The sequence below is a fragment of the Mytilus edulis genome, chromosome 5 (genome assembly GCF_963676685.1).
Source record: "Mytilus edulis chromosome 5, xbMytEdul2.2, whole genome shotgun sequence".
Taxonomy (NCBI): Eukaryota; Metazoa; Mollusca; class Bivalvia; order Mytilida; family Mytilidae; genus Mytilus; species Mytilus edulis.
The window spans coordinates 96,538,697-96,556,617 of record NC_092348.1 but is presented as its reverse complement, the minus strand read 5'-3'; the positions used below and the strand labels follow the sequence as shown (position 1 = coordinate 96,556,617).

Genomic DNA, 17,921 nt, shown 5'->3' with positions numbered 1-17,921 from the left:
AACGGTACGATATTTGACATGGTAACATATTAAATTTGTTGGCATACCGGTAATAAATTTAACATGGTTATAGACATAGTTCATACCTAGATTATTGAACTACCTCTTATTGTCTTACCACCTGTTGTTGGTATAAGTGTTGTTATTGTAACAGTACCTCTGATTGTCTTACCACCTGTTGTTTGTATTAGTATAGTTATTGTTACAGTACCTCCTATTGTCTAACCTCCTGTTATGGGTATTGGTGTTGTTGTTGCACCACTACCTCTTATTGTCTAACCTTCTGTTGTAAGTATTGATGTTGGTGTTATTATAGTGCCTCGTATTGTCTTACCTTCTGTTGTTGGTATCAGTGTTGTTGTTGTAACAGTACCTCCTATTGTCTTACCTTCTGTTCTTGGTATTGGTGTTGTTGTAATACTACCTCTTATTGTCTTACCACCTGTTGTTGGTATAAGTGTTGTTATAGTAACAGTACCTCTGATTGTCTTACCACCTGTTGTTGGTATAAGTGTTGTTATTGTAACAGTACCTCTGATTGTCTTACCACCTGTTGTTGGTATTGATGGTGTTATTTTAACAGTACCTCTGATTGTCTTACCACCTGTTGCTGGTATAAGTGTTGTTATTGTAACAGTACCTCTGATTGTCTAACCACCTGTTGTTGGTATTGGTGGTGTTATTGTAACAGTACCTCTGATTGTCTTACCACCTGTTGTTGGTATTAGTGGTGTTATTGTAACAGTACCTCTGATTGTCTTACCACCTGTTGTTTGTATAAGTGTTGTTATTGTAACAGTACCTCTGATTGTCTTACCACCTGTTGTTGGTATTAGTGGTGTTATTGTAACAGTACCTCTGATTGTCTTACCACCTGTTGTTGGTATTGGTGGTGTTATTGTAACAGTACCTCTGATTGTCTTACCACCTGTTGTTGGTATAAGTGTTGTTATTGTAACAGTACCTCTGATTGTCTTACCACCTGTTGTTGGTATTAGTGGTGTTATTGTAACAGTACCTCTGATTGTCTTACCACCTGTTGTTTGTATAAGTGTTGTTATTGTAACAGTACCTCTGATTGTCTTACCACCTGTTGTTGGTATTAGTGGTGTTATTGTAACAGTACCTCTGATTGTCTTACCACCTGTTGTTGGTATCAGTGTTGTTATTGTAACAGTATCTCTGATTGTCTTACCACCTGTTGTTGGTATTAGTGGTGCTATTGTTACAGTACCTCAGATTGTCTTACCACCTGTTGTTGGTATAAGTGTTGTTATTGTAACAGTACCTCTGATTGTCTTACCACCTGTTGTTGGTATAAGTGTTGTTATTGTAACAGTACCTCTGATTGTCTTACCACCTGTTGTTGGTATTAGTGGTGTTATTGTTACAGTACCTCAGATTGTCTTACCACCTGTTGTTGGTATTGCTATTGTTGTAACAGTACCTCATAGTTTCATAACTTCGGTTGTGGGTTTTATTATCGGTGTTGTTGTTGTTGTTGTTGTTGTTGTTGTACCACAACCTACTATTGCGTTACCTTCTGCTCTGAGTATTGGTGTTGTTGTTGTACCACTACTTACTATTGTGATACCTTCTGATCTGGGTATTGGTGTTGTTATTGTACCACTACCTATTTTTGTCTTACCTTCTGTTGTTGGTATCGATGTTGTGCTTGTAGTGGTTGTTGTTGTCGTTGTTGGAGGAAGTGTTGTTGTCGTTGTTGTCGTAGTAGTTGTTGTAGAAGTTGTAGTCACTGTTGAAAAAACTTGCTTGAACAATTAAATTTTCACATATATTTATGATTAAAAAAACCTACACTTTTATTTACCTGTTATCACATTATGTCAAAAAGGTACCACGGTAACACCTGTAAAGTCTTTGATTTGCATTTTGAATGATAAACCTTCAATTTTTCTTCGACCAGATGAAACAAGTATTGTGCCCTATAAATAGGATACGCCATGCATCTAATGACACCTATTGAAAGCAAAACATACGAAGCGTATTATGTTATATAGATATAAGAAAACGTGGTATGATAACCAATGGAACATCTCTCAATCCAAATAGTATAGTATTACCATTAAAGGTCAAAGAATGACCTTACACACGAACCCTTGGATACGTGTTTTTATTTGTCCTTAGCATGTACGAAAAAATACATGATTGCCTTGCCCTTTTTATTATTTTCCGTCCTCCGCAAAATCCCCTTCAATTTACCCGTTTTGTGAGGTATGCACTACTTTATTGATCATGATTATTATATTTCTTCAATAACTATTAGTTTTGATCGTTTTAAAATCGTTATTTGATTTGCTTTGCTAGTTTAATAGGTTGTTTTTTTTTTTATAGTAAAGTAAGAATATTATTTTTAATAATGTTTAGAATGAGAAAATATGTTTTAAAAAGTGTAAGCTGACAATAAATAGTAACCCCTTACCAATACAGACATCGAACGAAGCCCCAGCTATATCGACTACCTTCTCTCCAGTCTCACACTCAGCATCAACAGTGATGGATTGGTCTAGAGATAATAGCCAAGTTCGGAACTTCTCTACTGGACAACTACAGTCTAATGGATTTCCTTCAACAAATCTGACATAGAAATGACTATGTTTATAAATGTTAATCAAATACTAGTAACGGAACAACAGTCACATGGATTCATTTATAGAGACTTCTGAGTTAAAAATGACAAAGAAAATTATTAAAAATTATAAATTCTAATCAAGTAACTTTGATGTCTATTTTGTAGGACAAAACCATACAGTTTCCTATAATAATAAATCTCTGTATATGTAATACATTTGTTTATTTTAATGACAAACACAATTAACAAATTTCTATCATTACGAAAAATATAAAGTCTATGAAAATTTATGATGCAAATAAATAGGTTATCAATGATAATGCTACAGACGGTTTAGTAGCTCCTTCTCCCAATGTGGCATCCGTACTGTATGTGAATTAAGATTGATAAACTAAAATACACGAAAAAGTTAAAACCAGTGTGAATATGATTTGTAAAAACCCTACTTACAACCAATTTAATTTTGGCATGTTACTAAACAGTCCATCCGGTATTTCTGTAAGGAGGTTGTAGTTGAAGTTTCTGTCAAAATAAATATTTTTAATATCATTATTAATCTGAGAACACTCAAAAACAACATTAAGATAACTTATATCACTCTAGCATAAACTAAAGGTTATGTACAGTAGTACCTCATAATGTCGCGTTCAAACTAAGTTTATGTACAGAGTTTTAATATGTCAACATTAAATACTACCACTGACGAAAGCCAGCGCAGGCGAGACAAAGGGTTCTAAGAAATCCTTTATAACTTTTTTTTCCCAATAAAATCTTTGACCAAAGTTTAGCTTACTTACACTTCTACTAGGTTAACTGCGTTGTCAAATAGTCCCTCGGGCAGCACAGCTATTTTGTTGTTGTTTATTTTTCTGTAAAAAATATAGATATGTCTAATGGTATCCGTGACATCGATGATGCCAATATTTATGACTTTATATGTAAATGTGTTCAGCTTCAAAATGTTAATCGTATAAAAGTTGATAAAAGGATTTGATAATAACCACAACATAGTAAAAACCTTATATCACATCAATTTTTCACAGATGTTTGATACCAGAGTGATAGTCAAACTCATAGATAAGAAAAACAACGTAGTAAAAACCTTATATCATACCCTAGTTCATAGATGATTGATAAGAACCACAACATAGTAAAAACCTTATATCATGCCCCTTCTTCACAGATGTTTGAAATTTTAATTCTTAAGATTTTACAATCATGACAACAATTTGAGCTGCTCCATCTTATTTTCTGAAATCCTATTTTCGCCTTCCCACAAATTATTATAAAAGTAGGGAGATGTGATATGATTGTCAAGAAGACAAATTTCTACCAGAGACCAAATAACATTGACGTCACCGTTTGGCCTTCAACAACGAGCAAAGTCAATTATTGCATAGCAATCTAAACAAGGCCCGACATTAAAAAATGAAGAAAAAACAAACTGAAACGTTTATAACAAAGAAAACACGCAACCGTTTACGGATAACTTTGCCTTAGACGAATACGAAATTTGTATCCATTATTGAACTTGGTATGTATTAGACACATGTGTTATTCAATTTGAAATTAAACCAATAACAGTCGACCTTGGAGGACTGATAGTCAACCTATAGACGAACTCTTTTACCAAAAAGGGAAACATATAAGCTAAGCAGCAAACGTCTTTTTTAATTTCAGCCGTATTTTTTATAATTTTTCAAGATTTTTGGTTCTCCCTGTGTTTTTACTTTTTTCAATGAATTATCTTTCCAACGTCTTGTTTTGATTCGATCGCCACTGACGAGTCTCATGGAGAAGAAACACAAATCTGAGGTCCCAATTTCTAATCCATGTGTATCTAAAAAAAAATTGATAAAGGGTGACTATAAATGACCTTACAAATATGTTAATTCTGTTAGTTTGTCAAAGTAACCATGTGGAACTTTTGCAATATCGTTCTTTTCAAGTCTCCTATAAATAGAAATGTAATTACACAAAACCTGTGGTAGAAACCAAACTAAGCACGATAAAAAAAGACAAATCATATCAACGAATCACATGTTGGTGCAAGCCTGAAAGTTAAAAAAAAAAATCCACGAGACGTTTGCACGAGAAAAAAAACAACGATATTTGATACTGACGTTGTTTATCATCGTAAAAAGGTGTTATGGTTTTCTTTTCTTTTTCTTTTTGCATATTACTTTTACTGTTTATATAAGAAAAGAAGATGTGGTATAGTCTGTTTTTGGTGATACATTTGTATTCATTTGACGCGACTCTGTTCTGATACATCCCGTCATCGTGATTTGTTCTATGATAGTTTTTTTGTATTTTTGTCTTTTATTAGCTCACCTGTACTAAAAGGGCAAAATGGGCTTTTTCTCATCACTTGGCGAAGATGTCACCTGTGGATGGGTTGATATCTCAGAATTGGTAATTTTAAGGAAATTTTACATTTTCTGGTTTTTATATTGAATATTATGATAGATACAGATAAACTGTAACAGCAAAATTGTTCAGTAAAGTCAGATCTTCAAATAAAACAATATGATCAAAATGGTCAATTGACTCCTGTAGGAGTTATTGTCCTTCGTAGTCAATTTTGGAGGGGAAAAAATGTAAATTTTGGTACTCTTTTACAAATATCTTCTTCTCTAAAAACTACTGAGACAAATTTAACCAAACTTAGCCACAATCATCATAAGGTATCTGGTGTAAAAAATGTCAGATAACCATATCAATCAACAGGGCTGACAGCGCTAAAAGTAGAACATAGGCGTAAAAAGCAAGTATTATCAGTTATTTTTTTAATCGTTATAAATAGAGAAAATCTGAAAGGAACAAATTCGTTTAGAATAATGAGCTCTACTAATTGTGAATATATATGTCAAAACTGTTAGACAAATTCTTATAAGAGTTATGGCCAATAAATGACAAAGGAGTAGGTCCGGTAAGGACTCATTTTGGCCTCAAATTTCAGTTTCATCTGACGAAAGATTTTGACCACTTTTTGAAGACTTAAGTGTCTATTTCACTTAATTTAATTAGTATAAGTGAAAGATTTTAACTGATTTAGTCATTAAAAACGATCCGATTCAAGCTCAAATATGAAAAATCTCTCAAATATGCCAAAAAACGTCACTTTTCAGATGGTTGTTGTCAAAAATGAAAGTGGCCGCATCCGTGTTCATCCACAACCTTAATATATGTTATGTTTTATCATAAAATACAACTTACATTTCAATATTAAGAATGAACACGAATGCGGCCACTTTCGTTTTACAAGGAAACCGTCTAAAATTTAACTAAAATGATAGAATTTTGAAGATTTCAGTAATTTAGCATGACTTAATGGTGCTACAACCCGATATATGTGTATTGTTTTGTCAAAAACAGCGCATATTTATGTAGCAGAAGCATTCAACTGTCCAATAAATAACTAAAAGTTTACATTTTAACAATTTTGTAAAACTGTTATATTTTGGGGCCAAAAAGGAGTCTTACCGGACCTACTCCTTTTACGCTATTTTTTTCTCTCATTTTTGCCATTTAATATATCATGAAAACTATGATATTTAGAAACAAACATTTTTTGTATCAAATATGCCTAATTATGATTGATAAAAAACACTTTAAATCACAAAAATTATCAGCAAGGCAAGATCTATTAATAAATCAAAGAAATTAAACAGACTAAACGATCAGTTATACAAGATCAACAAAACAGAGGTTTTTGTCATGGTCTATTCTCTTTTATAATGTTGAAAAGTATGCTTTTTTTATATTCCCACAGACCAAGGTGAGCGACACAGACTTTTTTGAACCTGTAGTTTTTCTTAATGTGCTTTGCCTATATGCCTTTTGGTGTTTCTTTGATACATATGACGTGACTCTGTACTTGTACAGCCCGTCATTGTGATATTATGTTAACGTAAATTTCAGAATTCTTTTTTAAATTGTTGCTAATGTGCTTTGTCTATAAGACTTTTTGTGCTTCTGTGTTACATCTTTGTTTGTTTTCATAGTGATTAAGATTATAACACAATTATGACCACTGTAGTACTTTTTTGACATTTTTACCCATTATGTCTGTTTGTTTTGTTCACACATCGTTGTCATATAATGGAATTTGATGCGACTGTCATACAAGTGAGAGGTTAAGCTAGCTAAAAACTCGGTTTAATCCACTATTTTCTACAAAAGAAATTGCCTGTTCCAAGTCATGATATGACAGTTAATTGTTATCCATACGTTTGATGTGTTTGAGCTTTTGAGTTTCGGTTTTGAATTTTCCTCGGAGTTCAGTATTTTTTAAATTATACTTTTTTGTGATAAATTGAAAGCAACGAGATGAATTAAAATAAAAAGGTGAATCAAAGGACGAGACATGTATGCTGACAAAAGGAAATAAATCAATGGTAACCCTTTTGGCCATGCGATCATATATCTAAACTGACGAGCACGATTATCGCACTCAAAATTAGATATCAATAAATCAAATTAATGGATTTTGTGTTTCGAGCACAATTGTTTTACTCCAAGTACTGAGTAAAGTTGTATGAAAGAGGATCAAGGTTTCAGAAACACAAGTCTATGTAATAGGCTGGCAATGAATATTTATACCAAATAAAATAATATTGTTAGAATATTTTGATCATTTCAGGAAGCTGAGAAAGGTTATGACCCTTTGACTCAGCCAATCATCTCCTGAGATCACTGGCAACCATACGTATATACGTTAATTAAAAAATTTTATACCATGGGTTCGAAAAGGGATATATTTCTATAGAATTAGAGAAATAAGCTTAAAACATTAATTACGTTTATTAGAGAAATTTAGCTGGCAAATAAATTGAAAATCATTATTTTTTAAAACACATTTACATGTAGTAAGGGAATGTTGTAATTATAATTTACTATTCGAATAATGTATGCCAACAAACTCTTGGTGTTTTAGCTGTTCAACATACTCACAAGTCATATGCCGAAATTGGCATGCCTTTCGGCATTTTTAACAGATCCTTTCGAGAACAATCTACGATTAGATTCCCGCCAGTTCCTGCATTACACTGACATATATTTTCGTCGTCACAATCAACTGCACACCACGTGTACCACGCTAAATGTAGCAAAACCGAGCATCCAAAAAAGATACGTTTAAACAGAAAACGTACGTTGTCGTTCATCCTATGTTCTAAAAATTATTTCAAATACATTACATCAAGGCAACAGTAGTGTACCGCTGTTCGAAATTCATAAATCGATTGAGAAAAAAACAAATCCGAGTAACAAACTAAATCTGAGGGAAACACGTCAAATATAAGAGGAGAACTACGACACAACAGAAACACAACATTAAAATGTAAAATACACAGAAACGAACTATAATATAACAATGGCCATTTTCCGGACTTGGTTCAGGACATTTAAAGAAAAAATTAACCTGTTTTTGTGCCTGCCAAACCTGCCGCTTTTATGGGTTCAAAGTTCCGTCCGGTGGTCACACGGGAAAGGGGACGTAATATAAAACTATCCTAATGGCGCTGTAATAAGCGTATAAACAAACACGTAGCCTCATTTGTAATTTCACACGGTGTGATGGGTAATTATGCACATATTTGGGGACTGCCATCATAATAGATAATACTTTTGGTCATTTCATATTTAAGTATCAATCAGGTTGCAAATGTGTCAGTTATTCAGAAGGAGGAAACACCTGCCATATTAAAAACTAGTTTCTAGTACAACAAAAAATCTTATAAGAAGGAAAAAAATATCTATCCATAGTTGATCTTGCTTTTATTTGTTGTTCAAGATGATTTTAGTTCTGTCTGTCGTTCTTTGTCTGATAACGTGAAAGCCTTTTGATATCATCTCCTCATTATTTTAGACAATTTTGTAAGCTGATATATATGACAATCATACCACATCATCTTCTTTTTTTTATATTAGAAATGACCACTGATATAGTTTGATTTTTTCATAAACTTGAATTACTGTTATTATCAAATAAATTATTCTGCGTTAAAATACTAATACTTACCATGAAGAAATGTTTGACAATAACGCTCTTGCAGAACTATTGACTAAATATCATTGACAAATTAAATGAGAGGCCGGAAAAGGGATAAACATTTTCTAAATATTTTTTTTACAAATTTATCTATTCATTTTAAAATGGTCGGTTTATTTGTGAAATATATATATTGCAATTATCAGTTTGCCAGTTTTTGTTTAAGTATAGGTGATATCAAGTACATTGTATCCCATGAATTAGTATAGACTGCAATGTTGTTCCCATAGTATACCTAAACTTTTGAAATACGATTGTAATAAGATACATTAAATCTATAATTTTTCTTATTTATTATTAATGAAGTAGAAGAAAAATCGTATAAAATTTCAAGAAGGATATGGATATTTTATGTGACTTAACACAACAATAAAGACACAGACTCAAACTTATAGACTGAAATATGAACATACAGTCTGAGTATACAAACACATAGAGGTCTCCACACAACATGTCTAGTTCTAAATAGTCCATTTTTATTTTTTTTTTATAGTTCGAGAAGTTAGGTCTGGTATTTAAATGTCCAAGTTGGTTTTGAAATTATTCAAACCATTGAGAGTTGTGTCTAAGGTCGTATGATGTTCTCACATGTTATAAACAGATATTGATTTGTTGAATTTTTATTGATTTTCAGTCCAATGATTATTTGTTTGTCATCTGGTAAGACGAAATAGAGAAGATTGAACTTGAACTTGAGGTGAAAATGAATGATAATACAGGAATGATAAACAGTAGCATCACAAAAATACTGAAAACAGAAAGTCCCTAATCAAACACTCAAACACATCAAACAAATGGATATGCCTGCCTTGGTACAGTCATTTTCTAAAGTAGAAAGTGGTGGATAAAACCTAGTTTTATAGCTAGCTAAACCTCTCAAGTTTATGACAGTTGCATGAAATTCCAATTTATTGACAAGGATATGTGAACAAAACAAACAGACATATAGTTGTTAATTTCTGTGTCCTTTGGTCTCTTGTGGAGAAATGTCTCATTGGCAATCATATCACATCTTCTTTTTTTATATATATAATAGGTAAAAATGTTTAAAATAGTTTAACAGCAGTCAACACGTGTTATTATCTTAATCACAATAAAACAAACATTTACCAAGTCAGGGAAATGGCCATTGTTATCTGTGAGTGTTACATTTTAATATTGTGTTTCTGTTGTGTCGTAGTTCTCTTATATTTGATGCGTTTCCCTCAGTTTTAGTGTAATACTATGCAGTGATCGAAAGAATTGAAATTATTAAATATAATTTGTAAAGTTTATTATAGTGGAAGATATTAGCAAGCAAAATCGAGGGAATTGTGCAAATGATAATACAAGCATGAAAATTACCACAAAGCATCATTATTATATACTTTGTGAAATAACTGCTGGTCATTAAAAAAATATTTTTTTCAAGATGGCCACGGCCATTTTCTAAAATGGCTGTTTTCTTTAGTTTGAAAATACTGATTTTTCTGGAAAACTTTTCTTTGAACTTCTTTTAGTAGAAACCAATTACCAGGTTTGGTGGCTATCTTCCTTACATCACATATTTATTAAAAATGAATATTTGACATATACAGTATTTGCGCATGCGCGAAAATGTAATAAAATTCTTTCAAAAACATTTGAACTATTTGCTATATATTTAGTGTTTTTCGGATTTCTAATGATATTATGAATTGGTTTAATAATATTTTTCAATGTTATAATACACATGTGTTTCACACTTTGGCGCATGTGCAAACTATTTATAGACATCAAGAGCGATTTGTATGCACTACCAGGCAATTATCAGGTATTCGATGGTTATGGAGAAAATGTAGTTAATCTGGAGAAACATCAAAAGTTACTGCAGATCAGCCACTTTTGGAAATGCCTAAGCAAATTCAGTAGGAATGGCCTGATTTGAAAGGAAAATATAAGTGTATCGTCATGTTTGGTGAATTGCACATTGAAATGACTTGTTATAAAACTCTGGGTGATATATTGCGTAATATAAGGGATAGACATGTTGTCTTGCTGAAGCCGATATTGCAACACCAAGAACGGCAGATTCTTTTATTTTAGCAATTCTCTGTAACCACCAACCAAGTTGCGGCACGCATAGTCTCAGATTTTCTTGAAACTTGGTCTGTCGGTAGCTATCGATAAACTAACAAGAAAAATGTTGACAAAAAATTTGTTTATGCCCCCGTTGCCATGGTTATGGGTCCCCTTGGATTTTGCCTCAAAAATGCATATTTTGAGGATCAAAAATGACCCATTTTAAGCAGTTATCATGCAGACATTTCAAGTTTTATGAATATTTTGACTATAATTAATTAAAAGATAACACTTTATGAGTAAGATGAAAGATAAAAATTATTTCTGAAAAAAGGGGAAGAAGGGGGCAGCACTGGTTCAAAAAGTGGAATTTTTAATGTATTCAAAAAGGCAAATAATAGGCATTTTGCATGACATAATTTCACACTTTTGCATCCACAACCAATTATACTACAGTGATAAATGTAAATTATGGCTGTTGCCTAGGAATAATTTATCATTAAAGGTTTGGGAAATAGGTAGCTAGGGTGGTTGCTATGGCAACATAAAAGTGTCATTTTTGGTATTTTGAAGAAACATTTTGACATTGTTATTTAAATAGTTCAAAAACAGTGACAAATACAAAATAAAAATTACTTGGGACATATTGTGCATTCAATGACCTGAAAGTTGAACTCAAGGTCAAAGGTTATTTATGACCTTGACTTTGACCTTTGGTCTTTTTTTATCTAATTTTGTTAGAAATTTTATCAAATAAACCCCAAAAGTATTTAGAAAAAGTGTTTAGACAAAATTTTGCTTACATTTTGTTTGAAAGCAAAATACCAGAGGTCAAGTTCATGTTAAAAGTTCATAGAAACGACTCTTACTTGATTTAAAAGTACCTAGCAACCATGCATAGTTGGGTTCAGATTGATACGAACTATGATATACATCCTAATAAAAAGTTGAGGGGTCAATATTTTCAACATAAACTATACCAACCATTCTCATATAATCAGAAAATGCATAGCAACCATCCTTGTATTGGTGCTTTACTAAAAACTTAATTCATTCTTCCATTTAGACTCTCAAATTTCTTTAAAGAACATGTATTTTGTTTCTTTAATAATTCACATACATGCGTGTACTCATGTAAATTTCAGTTAATCGCCAGCAAATTTGTATCCTGTTCTTACTTAAATTTCAAATGCTGTTTTTTTCAAAAGTATTTCATCAATATTACGAAAAAATACCAGTTGAATCATTATATCATTTACTAGGCGGCTCGTGTTTAACTTTTATGTTCTTAATCTTGAATCTTCAACGCATGTAAAAAAGTTATGTAACAAAACATTTTTTTTATTGAAACTTATATGGATAAATGAACAATTTAAAAGTAAAAAATACCAACAAGACTCAATCATTTACTCAAAATATTCGAAAATTTCATTTTACTCCATATAGGCGTTTTGCCTTTTAATGAATACTAGTACTAGTACTTAAGGAGAAAAATTCAAATAACAGCATTTTTTTCTTGTTTCCTTATCCCAATTATGTACTCTTTTTTAGTTACTCTTGTAGCTATACATGTATAGCTTATTGTATATTAATATAATTATGTAAATACTTACATAAACGATAGTTACCCCAAATTGACTTTAAAGGGTATTTACTCTTATTAGGGGTTATCAAATGAATCTAAGGTAGATTCACCTTAGATTCATGGTATACCGCCATCTTGGATTGCACAATCACAGTACAAATTGGTCTTGTTATTTGCCTAAATCAACAACGGAGAAGGTACTTATAAAAAGGGGCGTTTCGGCCCCCTCTCAAAAGAAGTCTTCATTCAAACCATTGCTAGCTTTAGTATAGAAACTTTTAAAACTAGAGGCTCTTAAGAGCCTGTGTCGCTCACCTTGGTCTATGTGAATATTAAACAATGGACACAGATGGATTCATGACAAAATTGTGTTTTGGTGATGGTGATGTGTTTGTAGATCTTACTTTACTAAACATTCTTGCTGCTTACAATTATCTCTATTTATAACAGTACTTTCTGTGGAAAATGTTATTGAAAATCTTCAAATTTTAAGAAAATTGTTAAAAATTGACTATGAAGGGCAATAACTCCTTAGGGGGTCAATTGACTATTTTGGTCATATTGACTTATTTTTAGTTCTTACTTTGCTGTACATTATTGCTGTTTACAGTTTATCTCTATCTATAATAATATTCAAGAGAATAACAAAAAAACAGCAAAATTTCCACAAAATTACCAATTCAGGGGCAGCAACCTAACAACCAATTATCCGATTCATCTGAAAATTCCAGGGCAGATAGATCGTGACCTGATCAACAATTTTACTACCTGTCAGATTTGCTCTTAATGCTTTGGTTTTTGAGTTATAAGCCAAAAACTGCATTTTACCCCTATGTTCTATTTTTAGCCATGGCTGCCATCTTGGTTGGTTGGGCGGGTCACCGGACACATTTTTAAAACTAGATACCCCAATGATGATTATGGACAAGTTTGGTTAAATTTGGCCCAGTAGTTTCAGAGGAGAAGATTTTTCTAAAAGATGACTAAGATTTACGAAAAATGGTTAAATTGACTATAAAGGGCAATAACTCCTAAACGGGTCAACGGACCATTTTGGTCATGTTGACTTATTTGTAGATCTTACTTTGCTAAACATTATTACTGTTTACAGTTTATCTCTATCTATAATAATATTCAAGATAATAACCAAAAACAGCAAAATTTCCTCAAAATTACCAATTCAGGGGCAGCAACCCAACAACGATTGACCGATTCATCTGAAAATTTCAGGGCAGATAGATCTTGACCTGATTAACAATATTACTCCGTCAGATTTGCTCTAAATGCTTTGGTTTTTGAGTTATAAGCCAAAAAACTGTATTTTACCCTTATGTTTTATTTTTGGCCATGGCGGCCATCTTGGTTGGTTGGCCGGGCCACCGGACACATTTTTTAAACAAGATACCCCAATGATGATTGTTTCAGAGGAGAAGATTTTTGTAAAAGTTAACGCAGGACGACGACGACGGACGACGACAACGGACGACGACGGACGCCGGACGCCAAGTGATGAGAAAAACTCACTTGGCCTTTCGGCCACGTGAGCTAAAAATGATTTTTTTTGTTCCGCTAAAAAGAAGGTTGCCTAGCAATCATTTTTATACGACCGCAAAATTTGAAAAAATTTTCGTCGTACATTGCTATCACGTTGGCGTCGTCGTCTAAGTCGTCATCGTCGTCGTCGTCGGCGGCGTCGTCGTCCGAATACTTTTAGTTTTCGCACTCTAACTTTAGTAAAAGTGAATGGAAATCTATGAAATTTTAACACAAGGTTTATGACCACAAAAGGAAGGTTGGTATTGATTTTGGGAGTTTTGGTCCCAACATTTTAGGAATTAGGGGCCAAAAAGGGCCCAAATAAGCATTTTCTTGGTTTTCGCACTATAACTTTAGTTTAAGTTAATAGAAATCTATGAAATTTTGACACAAGGTTTATGACCACAAAAGAACGGTTGGGATTGATTTTGGGAGTTTTGGTTTCAACAGTTTAGGAATTAGGGGCCAAAAAAGGGCCCAAATAAGCATTATTCTTGGTTTTCGCACAATAACTTTAGTTTAAGTATATAGAAATCAATGAAATTTAAACACAATGTTATTGACTACAAAAGGAAGGTTGGTATTGATTTTGGGAGTTTAGGTCCCACTAGTTTAGGAATTAGGGGCCAAAAAGGGACCCAAATAAGCATTTTTCTTGGTTTTCGCACCATAACGTTAGTATAAGTAAATAGAAATCTATGAAATTTAAACACAAGGTTTATGACCATAAAAGGAAGGTTGGTATTGATTTTGGGAGTTTTGGTCCCAACAGAATAAGGGGCCCAAAGGGTCCAAAATTAAACTTTGTTTGATTTCATCAAAATTGAATAATTGGGGTTCTTTGATATGCCGAATCCAACTGTCATGACTGTGTATGTAGATTCTTAACTTTTGGTCCCGTTTTCAAATTGGTCTACATTAAGGTCCAAAGGGTCCAAAATTAAACTTAGTTTGATTTTGACAAAAAATGAATCAGTTAGGTTCTTTGATATGCTGAATCTAAAAATGTACTTAGATTCTTGATTATTGGCCCAGTTTTCAAGTTGGTCCAAATCGGGGTCCAAAATTAAACTTTGTTTGATTTCATCAAAAATTGAATAAATGGGGTTCTTTGATATACCAAATCTAACTGTGTATGTAGATTCTTCATTTTTGGTCCTGTTTTCAAATTGGTCTACACTAAAGTCCAAAGGGTCCAAAATTAAACTTAGTTTGATTTTAACAAAAATTGAAATCTTGGGGTTCTTTGATATGCTGAATCCAAAAATGTATTTAGATTTTTTATTATGGGCCCAGTTTTCAAGTTGGTCCAAATCAGGATCTAAAATTATTATATTAAGTATTGTGCAATAGCAAGTCATTTCAATTGCACAGTATTGCTCAATGGCAAGAAATATCTAATTGCACAATATTGTGAAATAGCAAATTTTTTTTTAATTAGAGTTATCTTTCTTTGTCCAGAATAGTAAGCAAGAAATATCTAATTGCAAAATATTGTGCAATAGCAAGAATTTTTTTTAATTGGAGTTATCTTTCTTTGTCCAGAATCAACTTAAATCTTTGTTATATACAATATACAATGTATATTCACTTTTTACTACCAACTGATAAATTAAAATAATCTTTACCATTCAGTGATAACAAGCAGTTTTTTTACATCTTAATATTTTATGATGTATTTAAATGAGTAGATATTGTTGCAAACTCCATTAGAAATTTTAATTGAGATTAGTTTTGGAATAAGGGAAAGGGGGATGTAATTAAAAAAATTGGGTTCAATTTTTCTCATTTGAAATTTCATAAATAAAAAAGAAAATTTCTTCAAACATTTTTTTGAGAGGATTAATATTCAACAGCATAGTGAATTGCTCTAAGAGAAAACAAAAATTTTAAGTTCATTAGAACACATTCATTCTGTGTCAGAAACCTATGCTGTGTCAACTATTTAATCACAATCCAAATTTAGAGCTGAATCCAGCTTGAATGTTGTGTCCATACTTGCCCCAACCGTTCAGGGTTCAACCTCTGCGGTCGTATAAAGCTGCGCCCTGCATCTGGTTACTTCTAATTAGCACATACAAATTAATGTATCTGTACAAATAACCATATTTTCCAGATAAGATGGTTGGTTTGAGAATAACTTGAAGTTACAAATGAATAGTCACTTCAATTTGAGTTCATAAATTGCTTAGCAACTACTTAGCAACAGAAAAATTCCATTCCTGAGCAACGGTTAATAAATTGTGATTTGTGTCCTCTGAAGTATGAATCTAGCAACATAAATTTCATAAAAAAACAATTATCCTTATTTTTTTTAATAAACTTTTTTTTTCAAATGAGCCGGATTAGAAATGTGTTTTTTATAAAAAAAAAATCTAATTTTTGTCCTATGAAATCTAAAATAAACTGTTCAGTTTTTCTAAATAATTTATTGGTTGCTATGCACTTTTTCAATATAAATCGATGGTTGCTAGGCATTTTCCTAATATAAATAAATGGTTGCTAGTCAGTTTTACACTTTAAATGAATGATTGTTTACAACTTATGTGATGAGACCCTCTAGACCTTTGAAGTTAGGTCTATGTAATAGTTTATATAGTCCTGAATGAAATCATGTATGGTTACTAGGCACATTTTTTATCAAATAAGGTTGGTTGCTAAGCACTTTTGACATGACCTTGACTCTTTATTTTTCATATGTTGATAAAAAGGGGCTTCAAACATCCTGATAATTTTCTCCATGTTTAGTAGTAGCCGCTTTCTATTATATTTCCTTTCAAAATTCAAGAAATATTCATCAGATCAAAGGTCCAGGTCATCAATGACCTTTGACCTTTGGACAAATTATTGGTAATTAAATTGCCAATAGTTTGCACATCATAGTCATTCAATAATATTTACTTTTTGTGGATTATTTTAATTAAATGGCTAAATTTTAGAGGTAAAAAGGCAAAAATGACACATTTCTGTTTCCATAGCAACCATCCTAGAACCTAATTTCCCATACATTTTGTTATAATTTTTTGATGAGAAACATCGATACTTTTCATTCATAACCACAGGTTAAATGGAGGTGGATGCAAAAATGTCTATTTTCTTCATACAAAATGTGTAAAATTTGTATTCTGAACTATATTGAAAAATGACCTCTGCTTCTGCAGTTGTGACAATATTCAGCCCTAATATTTTTGTATATATGACATTGCTATTTTGTTTGTTAAGTTTCATGTTTCTAAAAAATATTTACAAATATCATTAAATAAAACCTAGTTTTGATTACGAATGACTGCAAAGTAGTTGTTTTTTCGATGCTAAATTCCTCAAAATTTGCGGGAAATCTGATATACTCGGTTGCCATGGCAACCATGACCTAGCAACATTTGGGTGGGCATTTTTCTTACTTTTTTACATGATCACATGTTTTGGTTAAGTTTCATGAAAATCGGTGACTATGCGTGCCGGACCCCCTATATAAAAAGGTTGGTGGTTACAGAGAATTGCTCTTAATGAATAACTTCCACAAGGTACATTTATGACACTGTCTAATGCAGTCCTTGTGTCTTTGTTGTAAAAATATTATTAGTTACAGCTAATGCGATATATATGGGCTAAGTAAATTTCTTCATCCCACATGAAACTTACTGATCCCCCATACTCTCTAATAATTTTCATTTTGAATTACTTTAACAGCCATTGAAGACTTTGGACCAATAGAACCTGCATATACAAGTAATACAATGTATTATAAGAACCAACCCAGCATACAGTCAATAGAAACAGGTGAAAATACTAATAAAATCTATGCTAAGGTTATCAAGCAGACGACAAGACAGCAACCGGAAGTAGTGATAGCCGACAGTGATGCTAATACCAGTAAGTGATTCTTTGGCATTCTATTTTGTAATTTAAATTATTATATGGGTTTTACATGGTATTTGTCAATGAGACAGCAATTAAAACAATTTATCAAGACACCGAGATATGAAAGTATTTCTAAAACTTCTAAGACAGGTGCCTATAATATGATTTTAAATCGCCCCGAGTCTTGAAAAGTAGCGAAACTGGTAGATCTGCCCTCGAGAAGGAACATCCCTTACTCATCGCCTCATTGT

The 17,921-nt window shown here is 32.3% G+C and overlaps 2 protein-coding genes across 2 annotated transcripts in view; one reads left to right on the top strand and one right to left on the bottom strand.

The window, feature by feature from the left end:
* The window catches only part of LOC139525332 (uncharacterized), a 33,236-nt gene that overhangs the window by 14,260 nt on the left and 1,055 nt on the right, over positions 1 to 17,921 (top strand). Inside the window, exon 5 of the mRNA XM_071320538.1 lies at positions 17,500 to 17,682. Within this exon, the coding sequence (XP_071176639.1) occupies positions 17,500 to 17,682 (183 nt within the window). The remainder of the gene's footprint in view (positions 1 to 17,499; positions 17,683 to 17,921) is intronic.
* LOC139522623 (uncharacterized) lies at positions 651 to 17,462 on the bottom strand. Its single transcript, XM_071316088.1, has 7 exons — positions 17,452 to 17,462; positions 4,475 to 4,546; positions 3,391 to 3,462; positions 3,044 to 3,115; positions 2,444 to 2,598; positions 1,541 to 1,756; positions 651 to 1,198 (listed from the first exon to the last, which is right to left on the bottom strand). The coding sequence occupies exons 1-7, from the start codon at positions 17,460 to 17,462 to the stop codon at positions 651 to 653; spliced, it is 1,146 nt and encodes a 381-aa protein (XP_071172189.1).

Bases quoted from the DNA above. Each gene is read 5' to 3' on its own strand.
- LOC139522623 (XM_071316088.1), bottom strand. The intron at 3,116-3,390 runs GTAAGTAAGCTA...TTATTTTGACAG, and splicing joins GCAGTTAACCTAGTAGAAGT to AAACTTCAACTACAACCTCC. The intron at 1,757-2,443 runs GTAAGGGGTTAC...TTTTTTCAACAG, and splicing joins TTCGTTCGATGTCTGTATTG to TGACTACAACTTCTACAACA.